The sequence below is a fragment of the Corvus moneduloides genome, chromosome Z, assembly GCF_009650955.1.
Source record: "Corvus moneduloides isolate bCorMon1 chromosome Z, bCorMon1.pri, whole genome shotgun sequence".
NCBI lineage: Eukaryota > Metazoa > Chordata > Aves > Passeriformes > Corvidae > Corvus > Corvus moneduloides.
The window spans coordinates 68,403,799-68,416,709 of NC_045511.1; the positions used below are offsets into that span (position 1 = coordinate 68,403,799).

General features: G+C 38.9%; 2 protein-coding genes across 6 annotated transcripts in view; both read left to right on the plus strand.

Annotated features, from left to right (window-relative positions):
* Nucleotides 1–12,911, plus strand: part of LOC116437867 (T-cell activation Rho GTPase-activating protein-like) — a 633,784-nt gene that overhangs the window by 230,435 nt on the left and 390,438 nt on the right. The gene's annotated exons all lie outside the window — the stretch shown is intronic.
* MCC (MCC regulator of WNT signaling pathway) overlaps nucleotides 1–12,911 on the plus strand; it is a 186,785-nt gene that overhangs the window by 63,039 nt on the left and 110,835 nt on the right. Inside the window, exon 1 of one of the 5 annotated variants that reach the window (XM_032096162.1) lies at nucleotides 5,324–5,411. The exons of the other annotated variants lie outside the window; for them this stretch is intronic. Within the exon in view, the coding sequence (XP_031952053.1) occupies nucleotides 5,403–5,411 (9 nt within the window). The 5' untranslated portion in view covers nucleotides 5,324–5,402. Of the gene's footprint in view, nucleotides 1–5,323; nucleotides 5,412–12,911 lie in introns of those variants that run through there. 5 annotated transcript variants of the gene reach the window in all.

Consider the following 12,911-nt stretch of genomic DNA (forward strand, 5'->3'; position numbering starts at 1 on the left):
GTATCTGGATTTCATTTTTTCCTTCTTTGCACAATTGATTGGAATCTTTAAAATCTGACCATTTGTTTCTTATAAACTGTTGGTCAGTAATATTCTAGCTTTGTCCTCACCCTGCTGCAGTCTAAAAGGACCGGTGTACTATCATTTTTTGGCTCTTGGGATGTTCTATTTAGAGCTTTATCAGAGTCTCTAAAATATTTCTCCCTCCTCCCTTTCCTTCTGGCTCCAATTTTGAATATATGAGAAATAGAGATGTTTTGAGCAACGCCATGCAGGTTTTCTGTTGCTGTTGTGCCAATATATTTTTCTTTACTAACAGTGTGACATTAAATACTTTTTTCTGTGTTTTTTTTCATGTTTTCCTATTCCTGTAAGCCCAGCTTTCTCTGGCCATGTTCCAGAGAAAAGGATGCTGTTGCCCCAAAGGATTATTTGAATTATATATATAATGTAAAACCTGACAATCTCAAGGTTATTTCTTTATATCAAAATGCTGATCTTAGTCTAAGCATGCTAGAGAATATATCTGAGAGTCTTACAGCCACCATGAAAGTAGACGTGGTGAGAACCCTCTCTTTGCTTTCTAATCATCCTGATTAGTTCTTGGTCCTAATTGAAGATTGACCATTTGACATATTAAATTAATATGCTGTTTTATTGTGGTAGAAATAATAATCTAAAAGTAACTACTTGGGCAGCTGTCTGATATTTTGAAAACCTTTTCTTCTATGATTCGTGGAACTGACTTAGCTGTTACTGAATATCCAGACTGCCTAATGTCCAAAATAGTGTTCTGTCTGCATCTTCTGACCAGAGTATAGGTATCAACAAAGCAAGATAAATGGCAATAATTGTCTTATCTTTGTTATGATATGTCGCTAACAACACAGGTTATGGAAATTAATGGACACCTATTAATGCATCCATTTATGTGTCATGTCTTTAAAGCAGGTGGCAGGCAGTACAGGAGAGTTTTCACTCTTATCATAGATTTTAGCAGATTTTAGGTTTTCCATTTAAAGAATTAGCTCTTCCATAAAACCCCTGTTTCGATGTTTCTATCTGTTTTAAAATACATTGTCTGATCATAGTGTACTTTTGTAGCTTTGGCTGAGGTTCTTGGGATGACAGTCTTTTAACTTCAGGGTACATGGTCTAACATCTCTCCTTGGCACTTGGTTCTCTCAAAGAGTTTGTTCTATTAATGTCTGTTTAATCTCAAATCAATTAAGCATTTATTTTGCATTGGATTTTGTCCAGGTTTTATCTGTTCCTCATGGTTACGTCATACTTTCTTGACTACAGTAAGTTCACTATCTTAATGAAGCAAAGATTTAAGAGAGCTACTCTCCCTTGGTGACTCATCTGCAAAGAATAACAAAAGGGCTTGACATAAGAATAAATTATTCTTAACAGACAGTGATTGGTCTTGATGGAGATGAAAACTGTGGATGAAATAAAACAAGGATGTCATGCTCATTTCATAAAAACTACCCTGGTATAATCAGCATGGCTTTCAAGGGGTCAGAGGTCTGTGCAAGTCATGAGGAATAATAATTTTCAGAAACCACGTCTTTTTGGTCTTATTGACTGTATGTCTCAAGAGCCACAATTATGCAATGCAATTAATCATCAAGGGAGTTTGGGTTTATGGTACATATTTGAAGTAAACTCTTTTTTAATTGCTGGAGCTTTATCTTGTGGACTTTGACTAAGTGCATTAGTAAATGCTTAATTTGAAGGGATTCTGTCACCCTGAAACATATGCCTGTTACAGCTGGTGAGGGTCAGTAGCTCTGACCCAGGAAGAGGTGACCGGTCTGGAGAGATGGTCCCGAAAGGAATTGCCTTCCCGAGGCCCGGTGTCTTCCCTCAGCTGCTGGCAGGAGGGCCCCTGCAGAGGCTGTCGGCTCTTTAGTGATTGTCAGCTCGTGATTTCAGCTCAGCTCTGCAGGGCAGCCTCCAGGCCAAGCCAGACCAGCGAGAGAGACGAGAGGCTCGTGTGGCTGGTTCCGCACAAAGGTAGCTTTATGGTCGGTCCGTACTCCGGCGAAGGGGAAAGCCAGGGATGAGAACTCTCCCTCTCCACAGGGGCAGAGGGCTAGCTTTTATAGGGATACAGGGGATGAGTAAAGGCCAATGGGTTACAAAGGATCTGCATAGGGTCTCCTAAAGGATTGTGGGTCTGTCTTTTCTCGCATGACTAAAGAAGTGGTTGCCTTTCCAGGGAGTCCTGCTGAGCAATTACGCAATCTCCTTATCTCAGCAGACATCCCTCCAGGGCAGGGGCTGGGCATATCCCACATACTCCTATTTAATTTTTTAATTCCTATTTTTTGAGAGGAGTCTATTTAAAGCAACTCCTGTCAATTCCCTTGCCAGCAGTACGATTTCATGGCCACTCTGCTTTTTGCTTTCTTCAAGGTGTTTTTCTTTCCAGCAGTCAGTAAGAAAATTAATTAGTGTAAAATAAACTTCCTAAAATATGCAAAATGCAAAATACATTGAGTTAAGAACTTTTCCCAAGCAGTAATTAATATTGATAAATCTGGTGTTGTAAACTTGTTATTAATACTTTTTTTTTTAATTTAAGGAGTTTCTGAACCTTCTCAGCATTCTGACTATCGATTTTTATGTTACATCCTACTGCATTCAAAAGTTAGCTGAAACTTCAGCTTCACATGTACTGCATGAAGGATCTTGACAGGACAGCTCCTGCCCATCTTGCTGCAGCTGTCTGAGAGGCTGCTGTTTGCCAGCTGTCTGCACCACCTCTATGGGCAGCTGCTGTTCCAACAGGTCCCTCTGCTTTCATTCTAAAGCCCAGCTTCTTTCATTTTAAATCCCTCTTCACCAGAACTACTGTCCTCCCTTTTAGGGCACTGTGGACAATCCAGGTGGGACATCTGGCTGAAATGCAGCCTGGCATTGGTCTGTCATAAACTCCCAACTGAACCTTAGGGTCGTGTTCTTTCTGAAATGATCCTCAGGTTCTCTTTCTTCTGTGCTCTCCCTTTTACAGCCTAATGGATTGTTTACAATGCCTAATTCTGCTCTTCTCTACTTTCTGCCCTTCTTCCCAGAACAATATAGATCCTCCAATACCTGTGTTCATCTTAGTGTTTTCCCTATTTTTTTTTAAATCACAAAACTCGTCTTTAATATTTATATGGGTTTCTGTATCTCTAATTATATTTGTAAATACTTTAATATAAGACATTAAGCAGTACTGCCCAGTGTTGTTTAATTCTTGTTTTGATCTTGAGTATTTCTAGTGTATTGTGTTAGTATTGCTTGCTGTGAACTTGTGACTCGGGAAGTGTCCCTTTCTTTCCTTTTCTAAGTGCCTGTTATTTGATCAGCTGTTTTAACAATGATTTTCCCGTAGTCAGTGGTATAACAATGATTTAGTCTGACAGAGATACAGCAACTAAACATTCTGCAAAATCAGAGGAGTCATCCCATACAGTTTTTTGTTGGTCACAGGTGGTGACTTTGAGGCTCCACAAGCCATTCCAAAGACTTGTATACTGACACATAAATAAAATACTCTGTTCTCTGAGATTTTTGAAGTCTTGGTGAGACAAAATGCTGTGAATTTATTTTGATGCACTTAAGGTTGTAATAGATAAAGTGAAGTTGTCATATTTATGCATCACATTTATATCACTAGTAGGCTAATCTGACACCTTTGAGGATGTAGTATTTTTAGTCAATTATTCTACGACTTCTTGCCAGTTTAACTACAATGATGTCCAAGTTGGTGGTCACAGTTAGGATAGCTAAAAACATGCCTTCACTTTACTGCTGGCTAGGGTAGATGTCCTGTCAAAACTCCTGAAGTGTAGACCTGGTGGGGAGTTCCCATTTATTCCCTCTACCGGAATGAAGAAGGCAAAGTTATGCTCCAATTATACTTTACTTGACAGTGCAGAAAAATACATTGATACCACATGAAAAACCCCTTCAAAGCAGCAGAAATCAGTTTCTGCAACAAAATTCTTCCCTCCCCCTCGCCTTCCCCGGCCCTTTTCCCTTGCATGTAAGGTGTGCTAGCCTTTCTGGAAGTGTTTTCAGAGAGACTGTATATGCTGTGAAAGCTTAGGCTGTGCCAAATGCAAAATCTCTTCTGCTCTTTGAAGTTTTAAGTTTACCATACCTCTGGTCACCTGTTCAAGGATGTGATGGAAGCTTGATAATATGTTTGAGGAAACCAAGCACAAGCAGACTGCCAAAGCAGCAAGTAACTAGGTGCATTTTACCCCTCTTTTTGTACATATTGTCATGCCCAGCAGGATAGGGGTGCAAGGAGAGAAAACCTTCCTTAAATGAAGAGTGAAGCAGACACCTTAGGGAATGTTATGCAAAATGCCTTAAAAACATGAACTGGGTGTGCTTACTATGAAGTGATACCATAAGGACCAGCACAGCTACTCTTAATTCTTGGCATTCCCAAACTGGCTACTTTTTACACATAACTTTTTGTCACTTGTTTTAGAATCCATCTCATATCACCTGGAATGTATTTTTTTTTCACAGTTTCCTCAAATCAGAGTAGAAACGTCTGTCATTGGCTTGAATTGTTATTTTCTCCAGCCAGCCTCTTGCTGGTAGCAGAAGAAAGAGCAATAGAGTATTCCCAGTGCTTTTACTGCTTTGTGGCACCCTTCATGCCAGCCCTTTGCAATACCAGGCATAGAGTCTGTGAATAAGACTGCACATCAGGCCAGGTAGTGCTCTGGAAAGTATCACCCTCTTCAGATCTTTCTCTGAAGAATTAAGTCTTAACACAAAGTGTCATGATTCCAAATGTACTTAGTACTTCATTGCAAGCAAGTCACATTCTAGATGAAAGCCCTCAAACTCATCTGCTGGGTATCTCAACCAGGTGGGGTTTTTGCCTTTGTGTTAACTTACAGGTGTTTTCTTCTGTCAATCTACTCTTGCCACTAGAAATGTCTCAGATCTATTAAAACAGATGAAAAGGAACATTGATAAATAAAATACAGCTAGTAGAACTTGCAAAATTATTATAGAGAAGTAATTTCTAAAATGTATAGAACAATCTGCTTTAAATAAATGTAACTTCATTATACCAACATTTAATAAATAATGTTATTGTTTGGTTGCTTTGTTTTAAACACAGGAATGGCTTCAGTTATGTATATTTTATTCCAGTAGAAAAAGTTGGGTCTGTAACTTTTATTTACTTACTTTTTGCAGTCCAGACATTCCCTGAGCAAGTATGCAGCATTTCTGAAAATAATTTCTTCTAGACTGAAGTGGACTTATTTCAGACTGCTCTGCTGTGTTTAGAACATCCCCCAGTCAGAAGCGGGGTGCTTATAGCACTGAACTAATCCCTGTCTACTGCAGCTTCCTGAGGTTTAGAAGTTAATGGCATGAATAAGGTAATTCTTTTCAGAGTAAATTCCAACTCACCTTATTCTGTGTTTCTGTAATATTTTCACTTCCCGAAGGTAGCGGGAAGATCAGTAGCTCATTGCATTGATGCATTACTTTGAGAATGTTTTCTGAGTAACAGTCAACCTGCTCTATTAACATTATTCCATAGCTTGCATTTTTGCCAAAAAAAGAAAAAAATACAACCAACCCAAACCACAAACCAAAAACCAGATGCGGGAAAAAAAAATGGCAGCGACTGTTTTTCCCTTATGTGTTTTGCCACAAGCTCATCGTGAAAATGGTGAAATCATGAGAAGGTGTCCAGTTGCCTTGGAAGTATCCTCACAGGAGTTGCTATGCTTGTTGTACAGTTGGAGTATCCTGTCCAGTAAAAAATATCCTAAGGTCACATGGCTTTGGATGCTTCTCTGGGATATTTCTTCATTAAATTAACTTCTCAGTATTTCCATTTAATTATGGAGTAATACTGAATGCCATTTTCCAGCTGTTCTGGTTACTGAAATACAAATTTCATTAAAAAGATCACTAAAAGAGTGTTGACTTCAACAGTTGATGCCCTGAGTTGATACTAAGCTCTGGGATTGTCCAGTGCAGCGCACACACAGCCTGCATCTTAATTTTCCTCTGTCTTAATGAGTTAATAACACAGTAAGAAAACCAAAACTGCAGCAGAGCCACATGACAACAATAGTTCTGTCAACTCATTCATCCATCTGGCTTTTTAATTTTAAAACAAATATTAGGAGTTGTTGCATGGCTTGGGAGGTAGTTAAAGTTGTACATCTGTATCCCTACAACGATTTGCTCAGGCTTAGAATGGAACTATTTTATCAAAGTAAAAATACTATTGTATAGTTCATTCATCATAAAATCTATTTTTGAAACTATGAATATATATTTTATTCTCAAATAAGCCCTGAGGAATTGCCTATTTTGGAAATAGTGAAACTTAGCTAAAACATATCAATTATGAAATTATTCCTGGCCTACTAATTTTTGCTGCTCTGAGTTTAGACACTGCTGCCAGTGAGATGCCACGGTCTAATTCTCACCACAGAATCATCATTGGTTCTGTAAATAGCTTTAATCAAATTGTTTAATTTCTGTTTCTGAATTCCCTCTTTTTTAATGGACACGGTATTTTTTTACAGTTGTTTTTTTCTGAAGACACTTACCTTTTATGCTTATATGAAGCATCCAGATGTAATTTTTGTTTGGTTTTTTTTTAAACAGACTTAATTTTAAAATGTAACGGGGGCGTACAGATTAGAAGCAGTAGTGTAGATTGAAAATCAAAACTGCTCATTGAATTAAAGTGTGGGTCCTCTCGGGTTTTTTATTTGTTGCTATTTGTATTTTTCCTGCTAGTAATATGCCACAGAATATGCAAAGTAGATACATGAGAAAACTCCATGAACTCCTGTCTGTGATCACATGAGCCTTTCAAGAAAGTTTAGTGATTTCTGGGTTTCTTTTAATCTGTTGCTTAAGGACGCAGGCACCAGATAGGGTTTAATCAAAAACAAGGGGAATAAAGGAAGAGCAGGACAGATGGAAAGGAAGCTTAGTCCTTTATATATGACGCCTCACCCAAGGTTATGTAGAATTTGTAGAGCTTAATTTCAAGTACTTTGTCTTCCCAGTTTAGGCTTAGATTCATGTAGTCAGGTATATCTGACCTTCAGCCAAGGCCCAGCAAACCGGGCCTTGTGTGATCCTAACCTGTACCTGCAGGTAACAAGATTACTTGTGTTATCTATGGCTGTGATTTAATATCCATCAAGGGCAGCAGTAAGAGCCATAGCACTTCTAAGGAAAATTAATTTGTAATTGGAGGTAGGAGAGAAAGACGTGAGAGTGCAGCATAGATGAACACACTGTCATGGTCTAAATGGGTTTAATTGTTAATACTGTGCTTGAGCCAGCAGCTGATGCAGCAGCAAAAGAGTGGGAGAGACATATAATATTTTATTTATCCTCTTAGAGTTGAGTCTGTTCAGACCTGTGCTGACAAAACTGTAATGCCTTATCTACAGATTATATAGTTTGATTGTTTTTATACATGACCCTCTATTTGGTCTTGAACATGAGTTATACTTATTTACTGTGTGTAGTTCTCCTGCCCTACCCTTGAGGATTTCTGTTAAAAATTATGCACCTACACACCCCCTATTATGGCTCATCTCTCAAACCTCACATCAGTGTGCTGGTTTGCTGCTGTGACTTTTGGCTATTTAGGCTGTGAAAGAAATTGCATATCCTTTGAAAGTACCTGTACCTCAAGTGTTCTTCAAATGCCAAGAAGTACTAGCAGGGCCCTTCCAGACAGGAGTCTCTAGATGCTGTAGTACTGCCTTTTGTAATTTGAAATAAGTGTGGTATCCCTTTATAGATGAGTTTTTTGAATGGGAAATTGTTAGACTATTTGAATACTCCCAATCTGTATTTCAGGAAGTGAATTCCAAGATGTCTCTCCAAATGTCTGCAAGACTGTAATCCTGTCTGAATTGAACTTTATTCACCTTTTATTTTCAGTTTAGAAAAATCCCCTAAGTTTTCTTGTAACATTTCAGAGAGGTACTGGTACAGTCTGATATTAACCTCCACATAAAAACAAACAGGAAAGCTGTTGGTATGTGCTCTACTCTTTTCCATGTAGCAATTAATAGCTACTAAATTATAAGTAGCCAGGGTGCTAATTTGGTGGCCTGAAATACCTGAAGCTAGAAGGCTAAATACAATTTTAATATATGTGTCTAATAAAGTAGTGAAAAACAGTAAATTCAGTTAGCTTCTGTCCTTTTTTGATGTATTTCTTCAGAAAACAGCCTATGCCAATACTTAGCAGAAGACGATCCTCTGAATTCTTTCAGGCTTTCCTTGGTCCTCCCAAATCTGTTTTCTTTGCTTGTCCACATGAAGGATATTTTAACTTCTTGAGCCGCTGATGGTTCAGTATGATACTATTTTGCATCTGAGGTGGACATCCTTATTCTGGTCCAAGTTTTCACCTTCTTCCACAAAGGGTAGTCGTAACTGTAACTGAATTTCTTTATAATTTTAAAAATTTATGTAGATTGCTTCAATACTATGCTTCAGATTGCAAGCAAAGAGGTAAAGTAATACAGTATGCCTTTGCTGTATTTAACTGTATGTTTTTGAAGTCTGTGTCAAATGTATTTACCTCAGAACTTCGCTGGCCATGGTCTGCTCATTTAAAGAGTAACTGAAGCAGTCTTGTTTTTCCATAGTCTCCTGTGTGTGTGGTGTGTTAATTAGTTACTGGTTAATACAATTCTGGATAAATACAAACTAGGACCAAATAAGTCTGCCAAGTAAGTTATACTCAGTAAATTTGGCCTTTAAAACATTTCTCTCATGCTATATAGTTTTCCTGGCTAGACAAGCCTTGAACAGGATAGTAATGGGCTTGTGTCACTGTTTCTTCTGCTTGTTAATACCGTGTTACTATTTCCTTGTGTCTGCTGTCTTCTCACTCTATCGCTGCAGATTTTTTGCTTGTCCAGGAGGCCTTCTTTTGCAAAAGAATTCATATGTACAACAGTAGTGCCACAGTCACTAGAAGTTATTTTAAAAAAAAGGAAACTGAAGTGTACAGAACATATAGCAAAACATGAAATATTCTCTGGCCTATACAATGGAACAATTTTCTCACTGTGAAATTGCCCTGGCTGTAATTCAGGAGTTAAGTGCTCTTCATAAAAAAGACGTCTGGTTTAATGCCTTCTCTCATCTTCTTACTGCAAGACTATTAAAGCCCTCTCCAACGGCATCCAGATGTAAAGATGTACACAGGCACAAACAAATAGAGAAAGAAAGAGCACTTGCCTTGTGAAAGACAACTCTTTGTAAGAGTTGAAATAAATAATTTCCACTTTCATGCCTTCATTGTGAGGAGAAAAGGCCACCTTTGTCCTTTTCCTATGAGTTAGTGGTTTGTACCAGTTAGTTAATGACATTGTAAAGATGAACCAACAGGCAGGTGAAGAAAAACAGGACCACAAGCATTTATGAAGAGTGGGAAATCTCACTGAAATACAAAAAAAAATAATTACAAGTGACAAAGGTTAGTCCAATGGAATAGTATTTGGTTTTCCACTCATTTACTGTTACAAGGTATTACTCGGCACAGGAACCTATCTGAATAACTATATCATTGAAACATATTAAAGGTGGAAAAAAGAAATTAGCAAAACCAGTTAGAAGACTAGAAATTAGTGTTTGTCCAAGGGAACTACATTGCAGCTGAATTTTCACCAAAATTCAGAAGACTTATATAGTGACCTCCCATGGGAACTGGTAAAGATTCCATGACTTGGGAAGCTTACACCTACTGGTAAGGTTGCATTTTCATCAACATTTCTGTAATCTTTCAGTTTGGTGAAAGTGCAAAACCCTCAATTTTTAACTCATTACTGGTTAGTTGGTTTGAAGAGTTGTTTGTTTAAAGGGTAGAACAGTGTATGATAACTGAGGCATTACTTTTGTGAATCGAAACTATGTGTCCTTCATTATTTTGTTGAGGCCAGAGGCTGAAAACCACTTTTTACATGTTTTCATTGTTTTAATGAAAAATTGTCCTAGGACATCTTGAGTTAACCAATACAATTGTAGTTAGTTTTCCCATTTTAGCATTCAAACACTTCGTGTTGTATTATAAAAACAAGTTTCAAAAAGAGGAAGAATGTTCAATTTTGAGTGTTTAACACAGCTAAAACTAGATTTAGCCATAATGTGATGAGCATTTGTGCATGTTACTGATTTCATAGACTCATTTAGGCAGGAAACAACCTTTAAGAACCGAGTCAAACCATTAACCCAGCAGTGCCAAGTCCACCATTAAACCAGGTTCCCATGTCATCTACGCATCTTTTAAATACTTCCAGAGATGGTGACTCTACCACTTCTTTGGGCAACTTGTTCCAGTTCTTGACAACCATTCTGGTGAATAAATTTTTGCTTATTCCCAACCTAAACCTCCCCTTGGGACCATGTCCTGTCATCCTGTTGCTTGTTCCCTGGGAGCAGAGCCCAACCCCCACGTGGCTGCACGTTCCTGTAAGAGAGTTGTGGAGTGTGGAAAGGACCTCCTGAGCCTCCTTTTCTCCAAGCTGAGCCCCCCCAGCTCCCTCAGCTGCTGCTCACTGGACTTGTGCTCCAGCCTCTTCTCCAGTTCCGTTCCCTCCTCTGGACATGCTCCAGCCCCTCAGTGGCCTTCTTGAATTGAGGGGCCCAGAACTGGACACAGCACTCAAGGTGTGACCTCACCAGTGCCCAGCACAGGGGGACGCTCACTGCCCTGCTCCTGCTGCCCCACTATTGCTGACACAGGCCAGGTGCCCTTGGCCTCTTGGCCACCAGGGCACAGCTGGCTGATGTTCAGCTCCTGTTGACCAGCACCTCCAGATCCTTTTCCAACAGGCAGCTTTCCAGACAAATTTTCCCTCAGACCGTAACACTGCAGGGGTTGTTGTGACTCAAGGCAGGACCCAGCACTTGGCCTTGTTGAAACTCAGACCATTGGCCTCATCCCATGGATCCAGCCTGTTCTGATCCCTCTGCAGAGCCTTCCTGCCCTCCAGCAGATCAACACTCCCTCCCAAATCAGTGGCATTTGCAGTATCAATAAAGATATTAAACACTGATCACAACACTGGACCCTGGAACACCACTCTGGTACCCAGCCACCAGCTGGATCTAACCCCTTCACTCATTCAGTGCCACTCCCTGGGTCCAGATGCCCAGACAGTTTTTCACCCAGTGACACTGGACCTGTCCATGCCACAAGCAGCGAGTTTCTCCAGGAGAATGCTGTGGGAGACAGTGCCAAAGGCTTTACTAGAGTCCAGGCAGATAATATCCACAGCATTTCCCTCATCCACCAAGCAGGTCACCTGCTTGTAGAAGAAGAGCAGGATAGTCAAGCAGGACATGCCTTTCATAAACCCATGCTTGTTTATCTTCATAGATGCCAATTCCATGCTTCAAAAGTAAGCATGTTTATTTATTTTTGTTCAGTGCTCCAAGCTCTGATCTGTTATAGGATGTTGGACCTTTCATTATTATTACTGAAAATTATTACATTATTACAAACGTGTGCAAAAACCAGAGTGCAACTCTTTATTCTGCTTACTGCTGCTTACCAAAACTGGTAGAGAAGCCTTACACTGAAACTTAAGAAATTGTCATTCTGACGAAAGCTTTCTGGACTAAAGTAGTATAAACAACTGTTTCTGCCCATGGGGAAACTACCTGTGTTTGAGGAAATAAAACTTCATTTATTTCTTTTTTGTATCATTGTTCAAGTGCAAAATCCTGGATTGGTAATAGAATATGATGTTATCTGTATACTGATGGGGTTTTTTTGTTTTGTTGGTGGTGGGTTTTTGTTTGTTTTTTATATCTCACTGCTCAGTGTGCATACACACATATATTGTCTTACCTCATGGTAATTCCATGCAATGATTTTCAGCAGATTTTTTTCTCTTGATAATTGATTTGATAATTTTTATTCCTTCTGATATTAATCTACCCATTAGCCCTGATGGTAGTCAACTGGAAGAACAGGAAATACTGAAAGAAACTTTTATTTTCTCAGCCCTTGTGATTTTGCTGCTGTTGCTCAAGGGTGTAATTCAAATACAGAGTGCAGAGCAAGTGCAATAAGATTTCCATTCAATTTAACAGTCTAAGAATTTTTCACGTTTTTCTTTATTCCCCCTTAGGACAAATGTGTCACATGCTGCTTTTTGTCCCCTGCTTGTCTCTATGTCTTTTCTTTAGCTATTCTAAATCAGTGTACTTCATGAGAAAGGGGACAGGTCAGTGAGAGAAATGGTTTTCTCAAATTACATACTGCTCGTATGTGGCTGCGTTTGTATTGGATATTATAGTTGTTTTGTTTCAATGACAGGTCTCAATCTAGATTGTTTTATTCAGCCTCTTATCTCCTGTTTTGAGATCACAGTCTTTAGTAAAATAACCCTAATGCAGTAATATATATAGACCTTAAAATCAGTTTATGTTCCTTTCCAGTAATCCAGAGATCTAAAGCCTTTTTTCTCTGGCAAGTATTCTGTTCTTTCCTCTCCTTTTGTTCTGGCTTTCTTGAGTAGAAGCTGGTTCACTCTGCAAGAAAAGAATCTTAAAAATAATTTTAAATCATTTTACAAATAGTACACAGTGGGACTAATAGATAACTATTGGGGATGTTTAATAAAATCTATTTATGCAAATGTTTCAAATGTTCAGTTCAGCCATTAATGATGGTAAAATACATTGTGTTCTGCAGAAGATGTCTCTATTGCAAATCCAGCTGCGGTGAGGCTGGAAGTGGCTTCTGCTTATCCCATACTTCCAAACAAAACAGAAGACACAGCAAACAATTCTCTTTTTCAACCTTTTAGTGCCATTCAGGGTCTTGAATACTTACTTAAACAATGAAGAGATGAGTGGTTATAGAT